Below are 24,625 nucleotides of genomic sequence, written 5' to 3' on the forward strand. Positions count from 1 at the left end.
CTAGCTACGCACTTGAAGCGAAGGAAGAAATACAGAGGATGGTTTATCGACTCGTGAACATAGCACGCTAAATTGACCATGAGAAAATCATGGGTTTTCATTAGCTCATGAGCACAAACAACACAAAAACTGAAAGAATGACCATGCGATTTTTTAATCGTTATCACGAATGCAACACGATTTGTAAATTGAATACGTTTAAGCTCAAAAGGGCATATGAGTTGAGATCATGGAATCTACGGAATGAGGACTTCCTAACCTTTGAATTTTGCTTTGAGTAAAGTTGCGTGAATCACATTCATCACCAATTTTTTTAATGATCAAACACGTTCCGTTGGATAGTTATGGTTGGTTTAGGCTTCGAAAGATCATGAGCACAGAAACTACATTTTTCTGTAAATCGTGCCTTGGTAAGCCAGGTATGTCCAAGGACTTAAAATATTCAGATAGATAGTTGGTGATTTCGTCTTCGTTTGTTACACTTTTAAAAGATTCGAATCCATGCAGAGTACGAACTATTTGAATTAACCTCGTTTTAGTCATCCACATCTTCGTTCTTGCTCGCTAAATCAACCATCTTTGATTCTTTTGGTGATCAATCATATTCTGGAACTCTTTGTTGATGAGCTTACCTTCCGCTGAAACCAATTTGCAATCATTCCAAGGAAATGAGTTAAAACTACTCGATTCCTCGACAGGAACACGGACATTACCGTTTGTCAACAATTGCTTGGAGATTTGTTTACAAACACGGTAGTGAAGTGTCAACTCGAGCTGGGCCACGGCTGGGCTTACAATCAGCTCGAATTAAATTTTAAAAATGTAATTTCAATTTAATTAATATTTTGAATATACAGTAAACTCTTGATTTTACGAAGTCAGTGGGACCGGAAAATTGGCACTTCGTAAAATCGAGTTTCGTAAATTCAAACCTTTTTCATAAGTCACGAAAAAAATGTTCGCTTTTGTTTCTTCCGCCGTTTTTTGTCTTTAGTGGTCTTATTTAAATGCTTTAGGTGGTTATTCTCGGTATAATTCATAGAAAAGGCTTTTTGCTCTCGATTTATGATGTGAAAAATCGTTAAATAATTATACCACCATAAAATTCCCATTTCTTGTTCATACTTCAACATCAACGATCGCTAAAGAAATTCCCGACCAGTTTAGAAAACGTAATCAAATAATGAATTGCAATGTTTATTATAAGAATTTACAGTAATAAATTTGTGGTTAGGAGCCAATAGCTACTATTAAGTATGCAAAAGATAGATATTTGTTTCTGACACCCACGGAATTTTAGCGGCAGCCGGCCTAATCGCCATTTATGTCGCCCTCTATCGCTCAGTGACGAGAAAAAAAGAAAAACAAGGGTCTTAGCCCGTTTCCAAAATAACCTTCGTAAGTTAATATTTGGAGTTACTTCGTATTTTCAGCAGAATGTGCTCTATTTTCACTGAGATTCAATTACGATCATAAATAACGTAGGATGTGATTATCTTCTGGCGAATATTTGAAGTAAATTCTGTTTGAGTTCTCCGTCCGACTACTGTGTTCCATCATCTTCGCAGACGTTGCCATAAAAGACTTAATCCTTCATCAGGACTGTATTCTTCATACCGGGTGTGAGGTGACCTGTTCATATAGTATGTTTCTCTCCTTTTATGCCGACAGGAGCAAGGTTCCAACCAGAAAACGACAGGAGAATCTTACAGTATCGGAGAAACATAGATAGAAATGTTATTATCCACATTGATTGTTTTCCTACAAGAGACGTTTTATCATTTCTCAGCGTGGTTAAGTATTGGTTCACTAGCGTGAATTCCCAAAAAATGACACGCAAAAACCTGTATCGTCACCTCATTTAGTTTTCGTGTTCCTTTCTCCGTCGTATTGAAAGTTATGCAAAGGATCATTGACATAGAGAAAAGATTTTCTTAGTTTTAGCGCTAAAAAATAGTCGCGCCATAATCGTAAATAAATGTAGTGTGGAAAGAGCAAAGAAAATAATTTCAATTGAAAAGTCAGCTGAGAAGAAGAGAGACAATTATAAGCACGGCACCATTTCCCCGATTGTGGAAGATACTTCTTCAGCCTCTCTCCGGTTAATAACTTACCCCCGTTGCAGGTAAAGATGAACCATGCCCTTCTCCACAATCGGGGAATGTTCCCAGTGGGTGGGGTGAATAAGAGTGGGATGGGGATTGCCTGAGGGAAGAAGTGTGGTCATCACAAGGACTGGTGAAGGGGGCAGGACAAAGAAGGGTGGGGAAATGGCCTTCAGCTCTGCCTCAGTCTACTTTTGGGGGCCGTATTTTTTTGCGACGCACACAAGCTCAGTCACCTTAGGGAGGGAGTGAATGGGAAATGCAGGGGAAGGAGGGGTTTGGGATGCGTAAGGTGGGTGTCAGCAAGATCAGCCAAAGGCGGCAGGAGGGAAGGGACGGCTTTGGAAAGACAGAACCCCAGCATGGGAGAACGGGGAAGCGCGTGAGAAGAAAGTTCATGGTTAGACTTGGAAGTGCGTCTTCATTACGAGAAGCCTGAAATATAAATTGGCGGTAAATAGAGCCCAGTACTTAAGATATTTAAGTTGTTCATTCACAAAGGCCAATATATACACAAAAAGATATTATGGCGCGGATTGCATGTATCAACGTCCATTTCGGGATGTTATTAATTTCTGTTCCCATTTATAAAAGTAGCAAATAGATTTGAAAGAATGATAATCATGAATAAAAATATCTAAATCGATATCCAAACGCACATGAGCAAAATAGATGAATGTATACATACCGATCCATTGCAAGTAATACCGCTCAAGCTTCTTCCGGTATAGGACTTTAAAATCCTGGATAATGCCTTGGTCCAAGGGCTGGGACTTGCTAGTCGAGTTCGGGGGTAAAAAGAGGACTCGAACATTAGCCAATTTTAGATCTTCCACGTATTTATGAACGGTGGCATTATCCATTATTAAAACAATTTTGCTGTTCTCTCCAGCAATTTTTCTCTGTAGACGTATAACCGTTTGCTGTAAAATTTCTCGGGTCATCCAGCTGTTTTCATTTGCATGGTAAAAAACGGGGAGGGCTTCCAATTTTACATGTTTTAAGCACCGTGGCCTTTCAAATTTCCCAATGACAACGGGCTTATTTTGTCCGTGCCCGTTTGGTTGACGCACAGCCCCACAGTAACACGCACTTTACTCTTTTTCCCCCCATGGCACCTTTGCCCTTTGAAACCCAGGGTTGCGTCAGGTAATGCATTAAAAAATAGCCCAGTTTCAGGGGCCAGCGAGGGTGAGCTCGTCGAGGAAAGGGTCCCGGATTAGGGACCCTTCGAAGTGCTTCGGCGAAAAGTAGTCAAGTAGTCTTCGAAGTACGTTCACAGCAGTGCAAAGGGTTAATTAGGGGTGTACGAAATACTCCGCGCGACCTTCCTGACATGTTTAACTACAAATTATTGTCGATGCTATGTTTACGAACAGGCACGTAAATAGGGGCATAATGTCAGCCGCGATATTTTAACTGAACTCCTAGTCCCCCTAAATTCCCACAGTGAGGTTTTTGGCGACCCATTTCTCTCCAAAGTTGCATTATCATTTACGATTTCGCACTTTTGATGGACCACAGTTGGAAGCGCTGATTTTTTAGCTACTTACGCCGGCGTAACTAGTTTTGTTGACAAATTTTTCGCCGTAGTTCGTATAAACGAATGCCATTTGCTCCTAGGGACCGAGCCGAGGTTCGTAAATTCAAAAAAATTCGTATAATCGAAACTTCGTATAATCGAATAGCGCCATGTATTTAGCATAGGCTTTTCACCGGGACCGCAATATCACTTCGTATAATCGAAAACTTCGTAAAATCCTGCTTCGTAAAATCAAGAGTTTACTGTATTTAGTAATTAAAATGTTATATTGTTACTAAAATCAGTTATTAAAGTGGTAAAAACAAAACAAATTATTTAATTTGTAGTTTTGACCGACTTATCAATTGTTGTGTTACTATAACTCCTAAAAGCATGTCCATAGGAAAGAGATGAATTTTTTTTGTGAAATTATCCTTTTTTTAATGGCCTATATGTTAACCCCGCCTGAGACGAATCCAAAGAACCAAGTCTCATTGAAATCGGTGCAGCCGTTCTCAAGTTATAAGTGTTCTAACTAACACGATTTTCGACTTTCTTTTATATATAATTATTTATATATATTTATATATTATTTATATATATTAAAATTAATGCATTAATTAATGTATTGTAGTAAAGATTCTAGTGTCTCATTATTCTTTATATTTCAGCTGTTGAGGATATTTCTCGAAACATGGAAGAAACACGTGAAAGACCCGGTGGGTTATCAACTTGTTTGGAGGAGGATGAAGAAGGCATTGGGAATACTGAAATGGATGAGAAAGAGTCTGAAGAGGTATCTATTTTTTTTTTAGAAAGACTCAAACTACCTCACTAACACCCATCAGAGTTTTAGATATAAAACAGTTTTATGTCACAAACGGAGGAGTATACCTTATCTGTGAGAAATGTGCTCATTTGACGAACACCTCAGGGTTGATGAAAATCATGATTTAAAAGTTGTTTTGAGCGATTTTTTCAAATGAATGAGGCACTTTAAAATATTTTAGAGCTCCCTATAACTCTTCTAGCTGAAACTGACTGCAATAAAAATTCTATACAATCAACCTCCTTGTAGCAAAATTTTAGGTAAACCTCTATTTCTAAGTTATAGCCCCAGACTGACAATTCCATTGGACTATGCATGTAAAAACCTTTGGTAACAAACCTCCTTAACCCCTCAAGCGCGGCGGGCATTTAATTAAATCCCATCTCAGCGGCCGGATGAGATTTAAACGACTTCGCCTTTTTTGCATACTATCATTCAATAATTTATATCTTTCATAATATGAGATCAGTATTGTTGAAAATTTTTATAAACTTGCGTAATATAATGCGCTACTATATAATAAATTTTCGAGCGATTTGAAAAAATATTTATTGTTTTATGTATCTCCTTTTATGAACTAATGAATAAATTTTCAATTTTGAAAGATTTTAATTTGGTTTCGAATAAGCTACGAGATCTATAACATTCCATGCATTAAAAAAATACAATTATGTAAATGATGTTATTTAGTTATTTGTGGTTGAAAATTTCATAACAGATTGGATACTTTTGATAGGATTACCCGTTTCGCCTACTTGAAAATTTACCACTCCGCCCACTTCTCTGACTTTCTTCCATTATCACCGTATCATTTCATATAGGTAATCACGTGCTAATGTTTCAAACGTCAATATCTGAATATTCAAATGATTTACCTTAGAAAATCTGCTTCGTGTGACATGATTTGAAGCAATCCAAACATAATCCCACAGCACATTTTTCACGCAGTCTCTTCATTTCCCATTTTGGGCACAAACTGCACACCTCCTTTGAGACTTCGATTTGAAATGTATTTTTGTGAGTCTTGGTACTAAATTGTGTAATAAGTGACGGCCATGTCCAAACAGTTCGTATGATGTTCGATATTTCAAAAATATTACCTCGACCAAGGCACGCGAAATGATGAGTCAAATTTTTATACGTGTTTTTCCTGTAAACAGCATATGAATTTAGGACTGCCTCATTCAATAGTCTCCTAAATAACTTCATACACCACTTGTAATGGCATTTTCTTTCCATTAGGTACGAATGCAATAACAGGTCCTTGAAATACACACCACCAATGAATTTACTATAACCTAACACACACAGACTTCCGAGTCTCTTTTTTGCCTTTCAATACTATTCCCTTTTCGTAGGATCCCCAATTATAAAAAGTACCACACATAGGAAGTACACCCGATGAGAATTTCAACACACTGCCTGAAAGAACACGACACAGCATGAATGACTCTAGTGGACTGAAGCTCGTGGTTTAGAAGCTTCCTCAAGAGACGCAAAAATATCTCGAAGGGGCCGTGGTATACGCTGACTGTTTAGATGGAATCTTATCTTCGTTGATTACTGTTGACTTCGTTGATTACCAGAAAAAAATAAAATAAATGCAGAGCGAAGCACATGGCCCCTTTGCTTAGGACGCTAAGGACTAACGAAGCGGACCAAACACACTTGGGGCTCGAGGTGACGACAAACAAGGAGACGACGGAGAGAAGGCATTGAGCTTAGAAGATACCGTATCTCAAGCTAAAGTAGCTGACCCTTCTTGACGTCTCTTAAGCAGAATAGGCGGAAGTTTTCATGATAGAACAGTTGAAGGAAGGCGTTGAGTTTTTGGACCGAAGTCGTCAACGCGCTGGTTTAAAACAGAATTTTATCAAAGGCTTTTAAAAAAATCTTGAAGGCATAAAGCCGCTATGAATATTTTATTGGAGTGGAAAAACATTTCTTCAAAAGATAGAGCAATTAGTTTTAATTTAACATACAATATCTGGCGGAGAAAAAATATTATATACAGTAGGTCAGGAAGCGTACTGGGTACGCATGACGGCGGCATACGAAATTTAAAGGTCGTGTACTGGGTACGCATGACGGCGTTGAGGGGTTAATTATAAAAAAAACTGTTTAATGAAGTATATGCTTTGACTCTAAACAGGAAAAGTGTTATATATAATATACATATAAATTCAGAGGTAAGGAAAGAAAGCTGCTGAAAGGCCCTGGGGCAGCTCACCACTCACCAAGGGAAGGAATGGACGAGGACACAAGGATGAAAGGAAAGGTACACACTCACACGATAGTAGGAAAGAGACAGGAACATGCGTTTCGGGGCACGCAGAGCCCAAGTGAAATAAGCCAATATGGCCGATACACTACTTCATTCATTCACACGGCGCCTTAAGGAGGAACCTGCGCTTCGAAATACTGCTTTCATTAGTTAGATAAACTCGATAAAAACGAGTTAAAATCGCTAAATTAGTCATTCATAAAAATTAAAAGTAATGCTAAATCAATCAAAATAGATGTACAATGCATGAATTTTACTTAAAATGGAATAATCTAGTGATATGAAGAATGGCTGTTATATTGACTCTTAGGTATCGGAAGAATTTAAGTACTTTCTCTGGAAATACAGTAAAGCTTTATAACTACATCATTTGTGATGAATAAAATGAACTTAACTAATGAGACCTTTTGCTCTGTTAATTTCAACTTAATTTGGAAAAATGGTTTATTTATAATTGCTGACCACCAACTTGACAACGCTGCCAGCATATCGTAGTTTCACAGCGATTGAGCACCTTTGTTTGTTTACGTTACCTCGTAGAGTTACGTTGCATTGTGACAATATTACTCGTTTTATTATCCCTTTTAATTAGCCTTAAGTTATTAAATATACCTTTGAGCTGAAGTGATGGCGTCATTATGCCGATTTAAAGGCAAATTTGTGTCTGAAGGTAATGGTAAGAGCTTGGATTATTTGAGGAAACGAAATGTGGCCGAAAGTGAATCCATCAATTCCATTGAAGCGATTTCAACGAGTGCATCTGTTGAAGGATACCGAATCGTTGACGTGCATTTTTAATTTCTTAAGAAATTTTTGCAATATTTCCCAACATAAAGTGTCCATCATTGTTTAAATAATCAATGTTTATGTCTTGATTTATGAAGATTAAAGTCCCTGTCGAATGACTGACACAAAGCTCTTTAATGATTATTTCTTTGTAGATTTTCCATTCAATAGCCTCATCCATACTATTAATAAGGAGTTGATTAGTGAAAATTAGAAACTAATGTGTCATTTATAACCCAAATATAATTCGAATCATTAGTATCAGGATAATTAAATAATACTTGTTCCTAGTGCCGAAGTTTCAGTAAATTTGGAAGGCTGGCATTGCAACTTCTACGGACTCACTTATGTCAGCTGCCATCGATTGTTCAGGAATGCATTCTAATTTTTATCCTCCTGCAATGACTTTATGAATAGGTAAATGTATTTACTGTTGTTTTTTCAAATTATGCTAATTGGACCTTTGGAAAACGTATCAAAGTAAATTGTTTGGTCAGTGAAAAAGGAAGTACTCTTGTCTATTTTATTTTCTACTTTCGAAGAATTACATGGGTGAATATTCGATTAATTAGTACGTTCGCGAAGTTGTATTTCCAAATACTACATTGTCGGTACCCAACGGCAATATGCCTGTCTCGTGGTACATTCATTTACCTGTACACCTTATTCTAGACATTTAATATCAATTAAACTGATGATTAAATACATAATGCGCTAGATTTTCTACTTTACGCTTAGAACTTCTATTTAAATAAGTATTTTCTACAAGTTGAAAACGTTGCATATTTTTCGAAATAAACGTAAAACAATTTGAAGTAGTATTCAGAAGAACAGATAAACTATCGCAAGTCTCATTATATTCTATCATTTTCGCTTTTGAAGCGATACGCCGACAATTTCAAGGGATGTATTGAATTCCGGTCATGATTATTCGTATGTTTAATAAAATGTAGTCGCATATAGGAATTACTGTAACAACCAGCACTGATAAATTTCATACTTCGGTGTATAGCACGTTTCGAGATGAACTGAATATTCGTTTAATGAATACGTAGAAAAATGACTCCGAAAAATTCAATTCACTGGAATTATGCAGCGGTCGACAGGTGCAATATCGCTCTTCATATTTAACCTCCGTATATTTGCAACGTTGCCACTACCTCCGCCGCATAATGGCTGCTCGCTCTGCAGAAAACCGGAAGTATGTTCTTTAAACTTAAATACTGGCGCTAACATATCGGTAACCCCTTCTAAAAAAATACATATATTAAGCATCAATGTCTATTCTATGCTGTGCCAATTTTTCAACGATATATTTCGGGCCAAATTTGAGATAAAAAATGTTTTACAAGGGAAGGTCATCATTCTCCCATAAAGACAATGTATTTCAAGGTGGAAATCCGTCATTTTCAAATCCATAAATCTTTCTTAAATGGCCGGTGACATAGTAATATTTTTTCACTATTCGATAGAAAAAATAATGAGCAACAACATATGTCAAAATAAGGGGAGGGTTTCGGGCATGTTTGAAATGATGGTTCCTCCTTAAGCGCAAACATACATATAAATTCAGAGGTAAGGAAAGAAAGGGATAGGAACATATAATGGAAAAAGGACGAGGACAACGTTGCTGTGGTAGGTGGAAAAAAGCCAGAAATCAGAGGGTAGAAATGCGGCCTGACTGGGACTCGAACCCAGAACCTCCTGGTTGCCGGCCAGCTGCTATATATATATAATATATATAAATAATATAAAGGAACTTCTTCTTGCCCTAGGGTGGGCACACAAAAAACTTAAAGATTGATAGAAAAACAAAAAATAAAAGTGAGGAACTTACGGGGAAAGGTTGTTTCTACAATTTCTCAAGTGAGAAGAGGAGCCTCCTCTTCTCACTTGAGAAAGATGGGCTGCGTCCCATCGAAAATTTGTAGAAACAACCTTTCCCCGTAAGTTCCTCACTTTTATTTTTTGTTTTTCTATCAATCTTTAAGTTTTTTGTGTGCCCACCCTAGGGCAAGAAGAAGTTCCTTTATATTATTTATAATGCTCGTGTGAGTTTATTTCAAACGTATTGTGACGAGTAATCTAGCAGTGCGTGCAATGTGGTTGGAGCCGAAAAAATCACTGTTCACGGGAAGCAAGAACCTGCCAAACGCTGAACAGGTCCTGACTTCACAACGGATTAATTGATATGTACTTCGATCAGTCGGTGCGCAAAGTTCGAGTTTCTCTATGCCACACTGCTTCACATCAGCCAACTCCATTGGTGCCAGATTTGAAATTTTGTGCATGTTTGAATTTTTCAAAGTTTTGAAAGTTGTGCGAAGAAGTTCATCAGAAGAGGACTTATCATACGGCCAATTCACGATGGATAATGAGTGGGTCACGATGATTCCACAGGAATGAAGCTTATTATATGATGTTGTATGTCACAATATATATTGAATGTGAAGTATTTCCTGGTGAAAAAAGAAGCATAATGATGCTCTTGGGCACAGTGCAATGAGGGGAACGCAGCATATGATTATGACGTACCCACCTAAATGCTGTTGCTTACCCGTAGAACTTCATAATAAAGTTGATTTTATAACCTCTTGGACCAGGACTGAGGTTCGTAATTTCGTAGTAACGTTTCTTTTACTATAGATTGGATTTGCCTTTTTGTCGGGACCAACGATTTACTTCGTAAAAATGAGAACTTCACAATAAAGTTGTTTGTAGTAACAAGAGTCTACTGTATCAGATTTGCAAACTGCTTAATGTAATGATTATCTTTACTTGCTGACAAGGAATGTTTCAAGTTTTCTTAGATGTCTGCTCTAATTTTGCGGAAGACAATGAGTGTGTGAGACAGTGACAATAAACACTTGATTAATTTTAGAAGGGTTTATTCAATGAATAACCATGTATCATAATGACTTAGAAAATGATATTTTCAACATTTAATTGTATTTTATATCTCAAATGTGCAGTAATTGCTGTGGCTTTGTCTGTGGTAGAATAGAGCCCATGGGAACCTGAGATATCATCGAAATAAGGAATGTTTACACTGCAATCAGTCAAGGTCAAATGGGAGAGTAAGAGAGTAGGTAGTGGAAGTGATGTCAGTAGGGGAAGTGGATGCAGAGCTAGGGGAATAGAGGTCACATCAGTCACAGTCAGGCTCTCGCCTTTGTAGATAGTTTGCTGGGGTATGTGGAGCAGTGGGAATACCAGTACAATGGCATTATCACCTTAAAAAGATCTGAGATCGGGTGAAGAAATTTCTCAATGGGCCCTTAAAGCAGCAGAATATGTGCATAAATAATAATATTTTGTTTGATTTTTGTCAATTATGAACATGCTAATAAGAAATATAAGTGAAGGTTTGGGTTAGCTGTGTTTTCCAATTATTTATGTTGCCTATTCCCTTCAGTAGCCCATAATCAGGAGTTTATTGTATCTATGTTATAATATGACATGATGTTTATCCTCTGACAAAGAATATGTGTGCTTACCAATCGAAGAAATGTTGGGAGAAATACAACCTAGGCTCTTTCTCTGTGGAGGCTGATCTTGGAATGGGTCAGAGAAAGAAAGTATGGGTGAACTGGGCTATGAATGCTGGACTACCTCTTTTTAAGAGGGCAAGCAGAGGAGTAGTTAAATGCATAGCTATTTGAAGAAGGGCAGACTACTGTGTCATGCGTGATTGAAAAAGGATGAGTTTTAGGTTAGGAGTAAGGGGAGCCATTGAGGAGTGGAAAGTGCGAGGGAGGCTTCCCTGAAGGAACATGGGATGGGGAGGTGAGCTCATGGCAGCATTTTAGAGGAAAAGACAATTTAGGAGATTGTTTTTGTTTCATTTGGAGAGGAAGGTTATTAAATAATAGGTACATATTTTGGTATGATATGTTTGGGAGGGGTTAGTTGCCAACACACTCCTTTCACCAACTCATTTGAGTGCTTTCTCTAGGTTTATATTTCTTGCTACGTCTATCTCAAAATGTCTCCATTCTGAATCGTCAGAATGCAATATTACCCAATATGATATGATGTTAGAGGTTCAACTATTCGAGACTCAAATCACTGATGAGGGTGCTGAAAGCAGTGACATACTTTGCCAACATGGCTGACTCATCGAGGATATTGTTGTGATGATAACATAGGTGCAATAGGATGAGTTGTCAAGCCTCTGCGATAATTAAAGTAGAAAATATCTAGGAAGATTTTCTTGGCTTTGAGGAGGCATTACAGTTCCCACAGGCAATGACAAATAGCAGTTAATATTAAGGAATTAATAAATTTTAGCTGAAATACCCTCTACTATCTCACGGACATTACTCAAAGGGTTCCTAATGACCATAAATAAGTGACTGCGATAAAAATAACATTATTCTCAGTCGGCTAGAAGAGAAAAATTGCAATACATCGGTTACCCCAAGTGCATTAAACAAACAAACCACCATCCCAGTAAATTATGAATTGTAGCAAAAAATGGCAACTGAAAAGGCATTTTACATGAATATAAATGCTTAAAATATACATATTACTTGCGACGTTATGATGGCTTAATACCAAAAATATAGTTAGAAAAATCAGTAAATTCCCAGAAATACCAATGATTTGTCAACGTGGTTTCCTTCGGTATCCTATGAGCTCTATTTCCGAATTTGGCCAATAGTTGGCATATTGCTTGTCTGGATTCTCGAATAGAATTTTTCAGAATAGTAGTCACTCCTTTCGTCCTGTCCTAATTTTCATTATTCCTTTCATTAAATAACTAGGATGATGTGTGTAGGTGTAATACAAAGGTAACTTACATACATGCTTGTTGATTGAGTATAAGATTGTCTCAAGTGTCTTGAAATTACTTTAATAATGCACAGTATGCTCTGTCCTGCGCCTGTGTTTGTTACTAAGATCTATAACCATTCTAAAATATTTTTCCAGGAGTCAGACGAAGAGAATGATTCTATTAGGAGAAAAGTAGTTTCATTCAGGAATACTACCCTAGTGAAGGACCAGAGCAGGTCAGGAGTAGATACTACTGGTAAGTATTACGTGCTACATATATGTATATTGTTTTTTTAAGAAGTAAGTGTTATGAGTTAAGATTTGGGTGCATATAAGTAAAATACTTATTGTAGATCTTCATTACCCTCTAACTCCTCTTCCATTGTTGAATATGTGTAGGTTTGACCTGTATCAAGCATTAGTAATAATTAGAGATGTGCGAATAGTATCCGCGAATACTCGAATACCTCGAATACTAGAAAGTATTCGATATTCAAGATCTCGAATAATTATGCTAAAGGTACAATCTCGAATACCACGAATGCTTTGAATTTTGTGCCATACACTGTTGCACGCACGTCGTTGGTAGTTGACTCGGAAAAATGTAGAAAACTCCAGTCGTTTAGTGCATGCAGCACTGTTTTAGGCAAGTTGACGAACTACATCAAATTCACAGATAAGAGCGGTGAAAAGAGTTCGACGTAGGGAACCGAAAATGATCGGATAAAAATATCCGAAAATCCTCGGTTTTCCCCACCAGGAGAACCTCTGTGCTGTGGGATAGTAACTACGTAGCACAATTCCCAAAATCCGCTACATGCTCCATCCATCAGCCCTCGGCCCCTCCTCGGACGCTTTCCTCCTACCTGAAATCAAACAAAAGGCCCCAGCTCGCGTAGGGTTCATATTACGAAGATCATAAATCAAAAGCTTCAAAAGAAAATATGTATCAAGTTACATGATAGTAATAGAATCGTGTTTCACTCTTCCCTCTTTCTCACCCAGTGACCTTTTTCTGCCTACCTGCTTCGAAGTTCCCCATTTCTGGAGGTCAATTGCTGCATGAGTCATCTATTAGCACAAAAGGTATCTAACAATGACTTTCGGAAATTGATATCACACCATTATTGGATGGAAATATTAGGAATGTGCGCCTAATTTAAAAAGAATAAGACTAAACACGACATATTTCTGACTTTATTTAAGCATTTTACGCAAGGAAATAAATGTCAAAATACGATGGAGACTTAGCATTCTGGCAAAACTTGATATCCTCACAGCTGAGCTTCTCGGAAGTTGATGTATTTTTTTCCGAAAACATATATCAAGTTACAATTTATGAGTGGTGCGGTAAATCTCTATTGTTACAGTCACAGACGAAGGGATATTTTCTCAGGGTATTTGGTTTCTCCCTGATAGCAATTCGAATTCATCTTCTCGTGAGAACTTCAAAAGATGGACTGAAAATAATTGAAGAAAATCCGGTGGAGAAGTGCGTGTATTTTGCAAAACACTTCGCATTGTCTGCTAGCACTTGACAGTAAGAGTGGGGGTAAAATGAGCTACCTGTTGAAAATAAGAAGTTGGATGAAGCTGAGTATCAGATGGGCGTGCCGCTGGAATGGCATTTGGTAGATATGAATGTATACATCGGACAGAAATCCATTGTAGCAGTGTAAATGCTGAGATGGCATGAAATCATTTTTTCACGAGGTGGTGTGTCCCCTCAGGATATTTGAAAGAGATGTTAGTTGAATCAACTATAAGCCCAAATTGTTTCCATAAAATTAAAATATTCCATTAATCCAAATTCCTGTTTGAATCCTTTAACCCTTTAGCTGCGGGAGCGTCAAAATTTTTCTTCCACTGTGTGCGGGACACGAAAGGGGAAGATATTTTTCCGTCGACCCCGGGCGTGTGTCTAGCAGGTAGTGGACCCTCATAATCCGGGACTACCCACCCTACCCCCTGACGACAGACCATGAATACAATTGACCCGTTTCTAAGAATCATAATTGAAATTAAAATATTTGAACGTGACTTTTTCTAAATTGAATGTAAATGAATTTTTTTCCTCAAATTTGGCCAGCATGACATTTTTATGAGCGATTTGATATCAAACAGTAATAAAATCCATTGATTTTTAACCATATTCCTCAATATTACAACCGTACTTCAGCCGATTTGAACTTTATGGGGAGCATTTAGATGCGGTAGGTAAAGGTAATGGATTATAAAGGTTATAATAGGCATTCTTTTCAGAAATTATTGTATTTTTGGCACTTAGAAATCAATATTTGAATGATAATCTCTAAAATAACCCATACATAGAGCTTTCTGACAGTCTCTGCACCAAAAGCGCGTGTCTTTTCTCTTTTGATCCCTTTTTTCGGTATTATTACACACGAAACATGCTCTCTGGGGTTTTTTTCTGCCCTCACAATCAGGTACGGAAAAATTTCCGTCCTCACCCTCACAATCAGAGTCGAATAAAATATTGAGAACTTCATCCTCGAGAGAAACCTTTCTCCTTTTTGGCCGAGATGGCAAATTTTCACTATCCATAGCGAAAATAAATGAAGAGATTCACAAAATGTAGTCACTCGAGTAGGTACTTGATTAGGAGCAAATGTACACCACCGAAACTCTGGAAAAACTGAGCAAAGATCAATAGATCATGTGGAAAAGACAGGATATTCGAAGGGAAACCCATTCGGTGGGAAATCCAGAACGAGAATATAATACTCAAAAGGAAAGAAATGTCCTTGGTAATTACGCAGGTGCGACAGACCCACCACCAAAAGTATAAGAAAGAATAACCAATGCTTTCAAATAAGTTTCCCCGGCTAATGGACAATGACAAGATTAAAAAATTCCTAGGAAATGCAAGGATTCATTGGAATTGTTTTCTTCGTGAATGTGCCGCGGAGAGCAAAGAGACCTCTCTCTCTCGGAGAAGGGATAATCTGGGTTGCGCTCCCCGTGGTGAGGGTGCCCAGTCCTTGAAAGACGCCTTTGTGCTCTCTGCCACTAGGTTGGGCCGAGTTCAAGCAACCACGGAAAGGACGGCAATAAAATCTTAAGGAAAGGCTGCCAGTGGTAAGAAAATCTGGTCAAACGTAGAAAAACGTTTTTCCCGCACTCACCATGCAGAACGTTTAAAAACGTTCCCGCAGCCTAAGGGTTAAAAGGAATCACAATTACTCGCAAAAATAATGAATTTCCTGTTGCATAGGCAACCTAGTCAAACATTTCTGCATTCTTCGTTTTTTTTTTTCGTCTATCTCCTTGAAAAACGATAGATCAAGGTTCCACTGTATACCTTGTTATTTATACATTCATCAAGTGAAATAGAAGAAGAAACGTACGTTTAATATGCTTTGCACAATTCTTCGTTATTCGAAATTCGAGCAATGATTTAAAATTCGAATTCGATATTTGAGTTCGAGAAATTTGATAATCGACTCATCTCTAGTAATAATAATCACCTGTGCCATCCATTTCCATTCATTCTGTGATACTGCTGCAAAAATTAATTACATTTCAAACTTAACACATTGACCGCTATGGTGTTTTAGAACATATGTATATCCTTAGATGCTATAGACCGTGTTTTTTCATCAGATACCTATTATTGATTCATGTCACGTAGAAATATCTTTATAATGAAATTAAAACGGTTTTCATTCTGTTGTGAAGTAATTTGGTCAAAATGACCACTTCAGTTACAGTTGATGCCAAAACAAAGTCTCCTGGTAACCATTGGTGGAGAATATCCCCTAGGACTCAATCGCTCTGTACCTGGTCACTATGATGGAAATGGCACGGTGGGAAGTTTCAACGCTAGTCACTGTGACTGGCATGGTGGTCAGCGTGTTAAACAGAAAATTTTGCTACTTTTTTGTACATCCCAGCTCCTGCAGGGCTCTATCTCCTCCAGAGTTGCAAAATTCTGAAATTTCATTAATTCTCTCAATAATCAGTTAGTGAGAGAGCAATTTTGAATGCTCATTATAACTGTTAGTGTAGGAATATTAGGCCAAATTTCACTGAACTCTAGAGAAGTAATTTGACCAGCTGAAAATTTGTTGAAATGGTCTTCGGGTATCCTAGATCAAAATAGCAATGGTCCCAAAAAATCCCAGTGTGGCACCGTGATATTAAGAACTGTGTTGCCTTGGAGAAAAAGGTAGCAATTGGCAAATACCTGAGGTACTTAAACAACATTGTTAGGGATATGTGGTAAGGTATTACTAAATCTAGTGTTGGTACTTTTAATTCCAGCATTAACTTCAGTGCCGACCCTGTGTTGTCCCCCTGACCCTGTGTTGTGACCATTCAGTGCCAGTGTTGTCCCGTGTTTTTGAATGGAATAAAAAGCTTTCTGTGGGTCTTTTTATGATGAGAAACCTTGCACCTGTAGTGTCTACTAACACATTCAAAACTCTGTAATAAGCTAAAGCACACACTTGTGTCTTACGGTATCTTGTTTTGGGGAAATGCCTCTCTTTTATCAAAAACCTTCTCTCTCCAGAAGAAAGCTGTTAAGGCTATGTGTAGAGTCCCTACCCGTATCCAAGGCAGATCTTTTTTGTATTTGTCAGCATCTTAACTCTCCCCTCAATCTATATATTTACCTGTGCCATGTTTGATTGAAACTATCCTCATATATTCACTGTTAACTCAGCATACAGAATTACAGCACACACTCCAAAAACAACAAATGCACCCTCCAATACTTGTACAGTCTCTGTTTAAAAGGTCTATACCATTCATTCCATTGCCTCTGTGTACAGTAAGATTCCTATCACCATCTGTTCTATTTCATCTTAGATTCAATTAAAAGCTAAATTGAAGAATATACCAATCCAAAAGAGTTATTATAATCTGAATGAGTTTGTAACTGATTTTTTACATTAACTGTTGTATATTTACTTTAATTCCACTGGATAGCTTGTATGTATCTTTGTGTAGTATGTGTGTGTTTATTACTTGTTTCTACTTAATTTTTTATTGTATCTTGACAAATCTCTGCTTTATCCCAAAGACATAAATACACATTATTATTTTATTCAATCGTGACCATAGATTTATATTTTTTCAGGTGAAAAAATTAATGCTCCTGATGAAACAGGGAAACTTTCATTTGTGGACACTATTATAGATGAACAAGGCTCTAAACAGAAGAGGAGATCCCCAAGTAGTGACAAGCAGCCACCCTCAGCAGGAAAGAGCCAGTCAGATGAAGCTTCACGGAAAAATCCTTTTGTGGCTCTGAATGACATTTCAGAGTATTTACAAAATTCAAACTCTGTGAATGTGCATAAGGTGGGTGGATATACATTCTCAAGAGTTAAATTTATTGAATTTAATGGGTTTGTATTTATGTATCAATTTGTGTTTAGTGATTAGTTTTAGAATTCTTGGTAATTAATTTAGTGTTCTTTCAATTTAGGTGTATACTCAAATATGGCTTGCTAGTATCTTGCATTCTTTTTTATCTCTTTGAGTTATGTTAAAAACTCATTTATAGTTATTAGAATTCCTCCCATTTTAAGATACACATGTGTTTATTTTTATTATTTGTGTAAATTTGGTTTCATCATACGTGGAAAACATAGTCATGATCAGTAATTCATTATGATCATGAGTCAGCAATCTGAGGCTTGGTTTGATGCAGCTCTCATCTCAAATCGTGTGTTTGGTAATCTTACAACACTTACATAATTTTTCTGTTTTACGTGCTCATCACCTGCTCCATGTAACTCATCTTACTTTCCTTTGCTGTTCTTACCTTCCATTTGTCCGGCAAATTGCTTTCATCCGATCATCTTGCCTCGTGATGTGGCCAATTATGAGGCATATTGAGAATGTAGGAGAACTGTTGTGCTCTCCTCCCGTGGGAATTTCTTTTCAACTGTTGGCAGCTCTTGAGAGGTTGTGGGGGTAGTCCCTGAACACATCGGGCACTGGCACCCTTTGTTGGTACCAAAACTTGCCTAGCAGTGGCCATTTCTGTGAAATATGTTGATGAGAAATCTCACCAAGTGTGAGGTGCATGCTGTCATAAGGTTCTTTGTTGTGGAAGGAAAAGCGCTGGCTGAAATTTTTGCACAAAGCAAACTGTTTATGGCAAAGGTTTTATGAACTGAACAAAGGTGTTCAAGTGGTATCATGTGTGCAATGAAGGAGGAACGAATATTAATGAAATGCTAAGGAGTGGGAGACTTTCAGTTTTGAATGATGAGTTGGTACAAAAAATCGAGGAAACTTCATGAAGACTGCTGATTGACAGTGGATGAAATATCTGTGGGGTTTCAACAAATCTCCTGATCACTCTGTGATGAGGCAATTACAGAAACTCTGCAATTCCAAAAATAGTGTGCAAGATGGGTCCCAAAACAACTGAGAGAGCAGCACAAATTGAATTGGGTTGCTAGTTTTCACGAGTTTCTTGAGAGATTTGAATTGGAAGATGAGGATTTTCTGAGCTGCTTTGTGAATGGTGATGAAAAATGGATGGCACCCCTTGGTTGTTGATGATGGCACCCCAAGCATTGTACCCCTGAGACAAAAAGAGTCCCCACATTGGTGGCAAACTGGTTCCTCATCTGCTAAAATATTCAGAACCTCAATTTTGGGAAAAAAAACACATGAAATCCATGTTTTGGGATCAAAAAGGGATCATTGTGATAAAATATTTGCCTCTGGGAGAGGCGATTAATGCAGTATGATGCTGTGAGACTCTAAAAAAACCTGAGGAGGGCTATTCAAAACAAATGGAGAGGAATCCTGACTGAGAGAGAGTATTTTTTTGCATGGCATTGCCGGCCAACTCTGCTTAGGTGCTTTAGAATTAATTTGGATGGGACATTTTAAACTCCCTGAATTCTTCCATGATTTGGTGCCTTCAGATTTTTATCTTTTCACCTTCCTGAAGACTCACACAGAAAAATTTTTCAACAGATGACAAGGCGAAATAAGATGTCTGTAAGTGGACAAATGAGATGGCAGCAGTTTTTCATGTGGAGGGAATCAAAAAACTTGTGCCATGGCATAAAACCTGCATTGAATGGAAAGGCGGCTATTTGGAAAAACAAGTAACATACTACGTACCATATTTATCTGTATTTAGTCCCCCCTTTTTTGCCAAAAATGTCTGTGGTAAAAGTAATGGGGGGGACTATATTCAAACACTTTAAATTTTTTTTACCGAAACTGAAGCCTCAAAATTAGGGGGGGGGGACCATATTCAGAGGGAACAATATTCGAAGAAATGCGATACCTTCAATATCATGTAATTTTTTTCTTATAAAATTGAAAAAATTCAGTTCTTTTACTTTCTGGACATCCCTCGTGAATTGTCTTATTTTCTTTCCATGGTTATTTCTTTTTCTCATCAACCAGTATAATTAGGAGGTCTGCAATGTATTTTTACCACGAAATTCAATAAGTGATGGGGTAAAATTTAAATTAACTTTGTTTAATTTGATAATACATAATTTATTGTGAATTTTTTTGGCTCCAGCCGTGTCACACACACAACTAGTTTAGTTCGTCACAATTGTGAGTTAATGCAAAACTGAAATGCAGTGTTGCATTGTGCAGGATAACCACCTTTTTCAATGCCTTGCATGGGTTTATTAATGTACGAACAAGGTCTCGGAGCACATCTTGTTTGTATATCGAGGAGTTATATGCTCATAATTCAATTCCGTTTATCATACACATGGCTCTGAAGCTATTCCGTAGTGGGACAATTAGTATGGGAGATTAAAGAGACAATGAATTTTGGCAAGGTATGTTTTTTTGCGGTGATACCTAAAAAAAACGCTCTCATGATGTTTTTTACTAACCTCCCGGTTTTTGGTGCCGTGAACTTTGTAATAACGAGAGTTTACTGTAGTTCAATGAGCAGTGTGCTATATATGTACATCTTCCACTCCATCCATGCCTGCTGCCATGCAAGTGCTCCATCTGTGTAATTATTCATCCATACATGGGAAGCAGGGAAGATTGTTGAAGGTTTGTCCACATGGGCCACTAAAAAGCTAACATACTCCATTTCTATTGCTTCAACTTCTACTGCCCATCTCTGCAATGTGAGACACCCTTATCTCAGCAGTGAGGTGTGTACACAGTATGCAATACATAGCTGCATCTTCAATTATTAGTACTTTTTATTGGTAGTATTTTGTGCAGTACGTTCATATAATCTCACAATCATTTTTTACAATAAGTAATAGAGAGAATGTATTTAAAAAGTCCTTATGTACTCGTGCCAGTTGTCTGTCTGCTCTGTGATGTGACAGGCTCATGGCCCTGCGTGGCAGGGCAAAATCCCACCATGAAGGGAGAATTTTTGTTAAGAGTGGGAAATAGTTTCAGTAGGTGAATGCTATTATTCAGCATAAGTCTTGTTTCTTTTGAAGTGTGCCTTGGAAATATTGCCTCATTATGGTTGCTTCTGGATTAGGTAATTCTAGATTTGGGGTGCTCAACTGTACATATTAGAGATGTGCGAATAGTATCCGTGAATACTCGAATACTAGAAAGTATTCGATATTCGATGTCTCGAATAGTTACGCTAAAGGTACCATCTCGGATACCTCGAATACTTTGAATTTCGCATCATACACTGTCGCACGCACGTCATTGGTAGTTACCTTGCCGGCCTCGGTGGCGGCAGGGTGAAGTCCTCGCCTGCCAAACCGAAGGTCGCGGGTTTGAGTCCCGCCTGGGTAAGTTACCCCTATCCAGGGCATGGATGTTTGTAATTGTTAAATGTTATCAACCCCGGTGTAAAGGCCGAACAGTGCTGTTTTCGGGGGTGTGTGAAATAAATAAAATAAATAAATAAATAAATAAAAATGTAGAGAACTGTAGTCGTTTAGTGCACGCAGCACCGTTGTAGGCAAGTTGACGAATTACATCAAATTCGTGGATTAGAGCGGTGAAAAGAGTTCGACGTGGGGAACCGAAAAGGATCGGGTGAAAAAATCCGAAAATCCTTGATTCCCCCCACTAGGAGAACCTCAGTGCCGTGGGATAGTAACTACGCAGCACAATTCCCAAAATCCGCTGCATGCTCCATCCATCAGCCCTCGGCCCCTCCTCCGACGCTTTCCTCCTCTCCAACATCAAACAAAAGGCCCCAGATCGTGCAGGGTTCCTATTAGGAAGACCATAAATCAAAAGCTTCCAAAGAAAATATGTATCAAGTTACAGGAGAAGAATAGAATCGTGTTTCACACTTCATTTTTTCTCCCCCACTGACCTTTTTCTGCCTACCTGCTTCGAAGTTCCCCATTTCTGGAGGTCAATTGCTGCATGAGTAATCTATTAGCGTAAAAGGTGTCTGACTATGACTTTCGTCAATTGATATTACACCTTTATTGGATTGAAATATTAGTAATGTGCGCTTAATTTAAAAAGAATAAGACTAAACACGACGTAATTCTGACTTTATTTAAGCATTTTACGGAAAGAAATAAATGTCAAAATATGACGGAGACTTAGCACTATGGCAAAACTCGATATCCTTGCAACTAAGCTTCTTGGAAGTTGATGCCCTGTTTTTTTTCGAAAACGTATATAAAGTTACAATTTTTATGAGTTATGCTATAATTTTCAAGAGTCACAGTCACAGACGAAGAGATATTTTCTCGAGATATTTGGTTTCTCCCTGCTAGCAATTCGAATTCATCTGCTTATCTTGTGAGAACTTCCAAAGATGGAGTGAAAATAATTGAAGAAAATCTGGTGGAGAAGCGCGTGTATTTTGCAAAACGCCTCGAATTGTGTGCTAGTACTTGACAGTAAGAGAGAGGGTAAAGCAAGCTACCTGTTGAAAGTAAGAAGTTGGATGAAGCCGAGTATCAGATGGGCGTGCCGCTGAAATTACATTTGGTAGATATAAATGTATACATTGGACAGAAATCCATCGTAGCAGTGTAAATGCCGAGATGGCATGAAATCATTTTTTCACGAGGTGGTGTGTCCCCTCAGGATATTTGAAAGAGATGTTAGTTGAATCAACTATAAGCCCAAATTTTTTCCATAAAATTAAAATATTCCATTAATCAGCTAAATTCCTGTTTAAATCCTTAAAAGGAAATCTCAAGTACTCGCCATAATCCTGGGTTTCCTGCTGCATAGGCAACCTAGTCAAACATTCCCGCATTCATCGTTTTTTTCGTCTCCCCTGAAAAACGATAGATCGAGGTTCCACTGTATACCTTTTTATTTATACATCCATCAGGGGAAATAGAAGAAAAAATGTACGTTTAATATGCTTTGCGCAATTCTAGTATTCGAGGTATTCGAATATTCGAGCAATGATCTAATATTCAAATTCGATATTTGAGTTTGAGAAATCTGCTATTCGACCCATCTCTAGTACATATGTATAATGCAGGAGTTAGTTCTATGAAATAATTATTTTTAGATAATTGTGTTTTATGGAGCAGATATTGAATGGGGAAATTATAGCTTTGAGCAGTAGCATTAACAGGCAATGTCCTGGTCTCTTACAGATTTTGTGTACAGCCTGCAAAGCCTTGCATTCAGTTTGATAATATGTACTCATTTTTGTGTATTCATTGTGTATTTTATCTATGGGAGTGTTTAAAGATTGGTGTAATTTTAAAATCTGCTGTCCTGGATTTTTTCAATTATAATAATGTACTTGTGTGTATTAATAGTTTATGTAATAATATGGAATTTCTGTTTAAGTTTTATATATGCCATTTTTGCCTTATTTATTTAGAAAATTGCTCTTACAGGTAATTTCAGTCCTTGACAACTCTAAATTAAGAGATAAAACTCGTGGTAAGGTTGAAGAAGAAGCTGAAAATGGAAAGGAAAACATACCAAAGCCTTGTCCTAGGAAGAAATTGTCTGGAAAGAAGACAATTGTTTCTGCTGGAGTAGATTGTCGTTTGCCATCTCGGGCTGGTGAATTGTGTAATGAAGGTGGTGTGGAAACATTGAGCTCATCTGGAAATGAAAAGTGTTTGGCAAGTAATGATGCTCTTCCTGCCATCAATATTGGAAATTTCCAAGATGACCCTTTAGAAGGAACCAGTTGGATGCATTTACATTTATTTTCAGAAAACAAAAGTAAGAAAAGAGGTCGCAAGAAGAAACCTTTGAAAGATTCCTGTCTTGAGGCTTCTGAATTTAAAAAGCCACTTAAAACTAATGGTGGGAAAGTGAGTGAATCCTCAAAAGAGAAAAGTTCCAATGGTTTTGCAGAATGTGAAGCCCCTGTGGATAATGACATATTATCCAACAATTTTACGGGTCTAGCGGAGGATTATGATGTCAGTGATTTTGATGTTGGCCTTAAGAATTGTCCAATGGCCCAATCGACACCATTGAACCATGGAAAATCCTCCAAAAACAGCAAACCAACCAATTTATCTGATGTTTCCAAATCTGCCAGTAAGTCTAGTGGGAGTAATTCTAGTAACAACTCTCTTGTGTCTAATGAAAGCTGTTCTTCAGGGAACAACCAAGTGAAAGAAGTGGATAAGAACTTGGTTGTTCCCGTAATTGACTCAAAATTAGAGAGCAATGCATATGTGACTGTAAGAATTAGAAAGCTTAACTTTCCAGCATTATCTCCAGTGGACAGTGTAAATTTACCGGACTTACCCCCCTCTGATTATGTAGCAGGCAACATGCCAGAAGTACAAAGGTGTGCTGAGTTATCAGATGAGATTGTGAACTTTTTAGGATTTCCTGCCTCGTCAGAATCTGAAGAACAGATTGAGCTGATGAAGACTATGATAGCCAGTGAGTGTGAACCGAAATCCCGGGAAAGTAGCAGGTATGTTTGATTTAGATTGATTTGATATAGATTTATTTACTTGACATCTACTGAATCAATATACCCTATTACTTGGGCTCCTAGATTATGGTAAATGAAAGCTTCACTTAGCGGTATAAAAATGGACCAAAATTCACTATATAAAGTCAGTAAAAACATTTTGTTATAAAGTGCGTGCGTGAAAAAAATCCTTTTCCATGAGCAAAGATAAACTTTTATCGATCCAAATGCTCTTAAGCAGCACAAATTAAAGCGATAAATATTGATCATACGGTAGAGCACAATATTGATTCTTAGATTATTATAAATATCAACAGAAAAATATTAATGAAAACGTGAAAGAGCTTAGCAACTGCCTCACATAAAAAATAATAAAGTCTACTTATGCACGCAATTTAATAGCATAGAACTATTCTTTCTCATTAAACCATGCTCCCAATATGACATCTAAGTTTTCTAGTTTTATTCATGTCCAAATACAGACTGTCCC

At 37.6% G+C, this 24,625-nt stretch overlaps 1 protein-coding gene across 7 annotated transcripts in view; it reads left to right on the top strand.

Annotated features, from left to right (window-relative positions):
* The window catches only part of LOC124171010, a 51,033-nt gene that overhangs the window by 5,182 nt on the left and 21,226 nt on the right, over positions 1-24,625 (top strand). For 3 of the 7 annotated variants that reach the window (XM_046550149.1, XM_046550141.1, XM_046550157.1), the window contains exons 5-8: positions 4,299-4,423; positions 12,459-12,558; positions 17,407-17,630; positions 23,087-24,135. In XM_046550149.1, the coding sequence (XP_046406105.1) occupies positions 4,299-4,423; positions 12,459-12,558; positions 17,407-17,630; positions 23,087-24,135 (1,498 nt within the window). The remainder of the gene's footprint in view (positions 1-4,298; positions 4,424-12,458; positions 12,559-17,406; positions 17,631-23,086; positions 24,136-24,625) is intronic. The other 4 variants (XM_046550175.1, XM_046550183.1, XM_046550191.1 and 1 more) reach the window with 3 other exon arrangements.

The sequence above is a fragment of the Ischnura elegans genome, chromosome 1, assembly GCF_921293095.1.
Source record: "Ischnura elegans chromosome 1, ioIscEleg1.1, whole genome shotgun sequence".
In the NCBI taxonomy this organism is placed as follows: domain Eukaryota; kingdom Metazoa; phylum Arthropoda; class Insecta; order Odonata; family Coenagrionidae; genus Ischnura; species Ischnura elegans.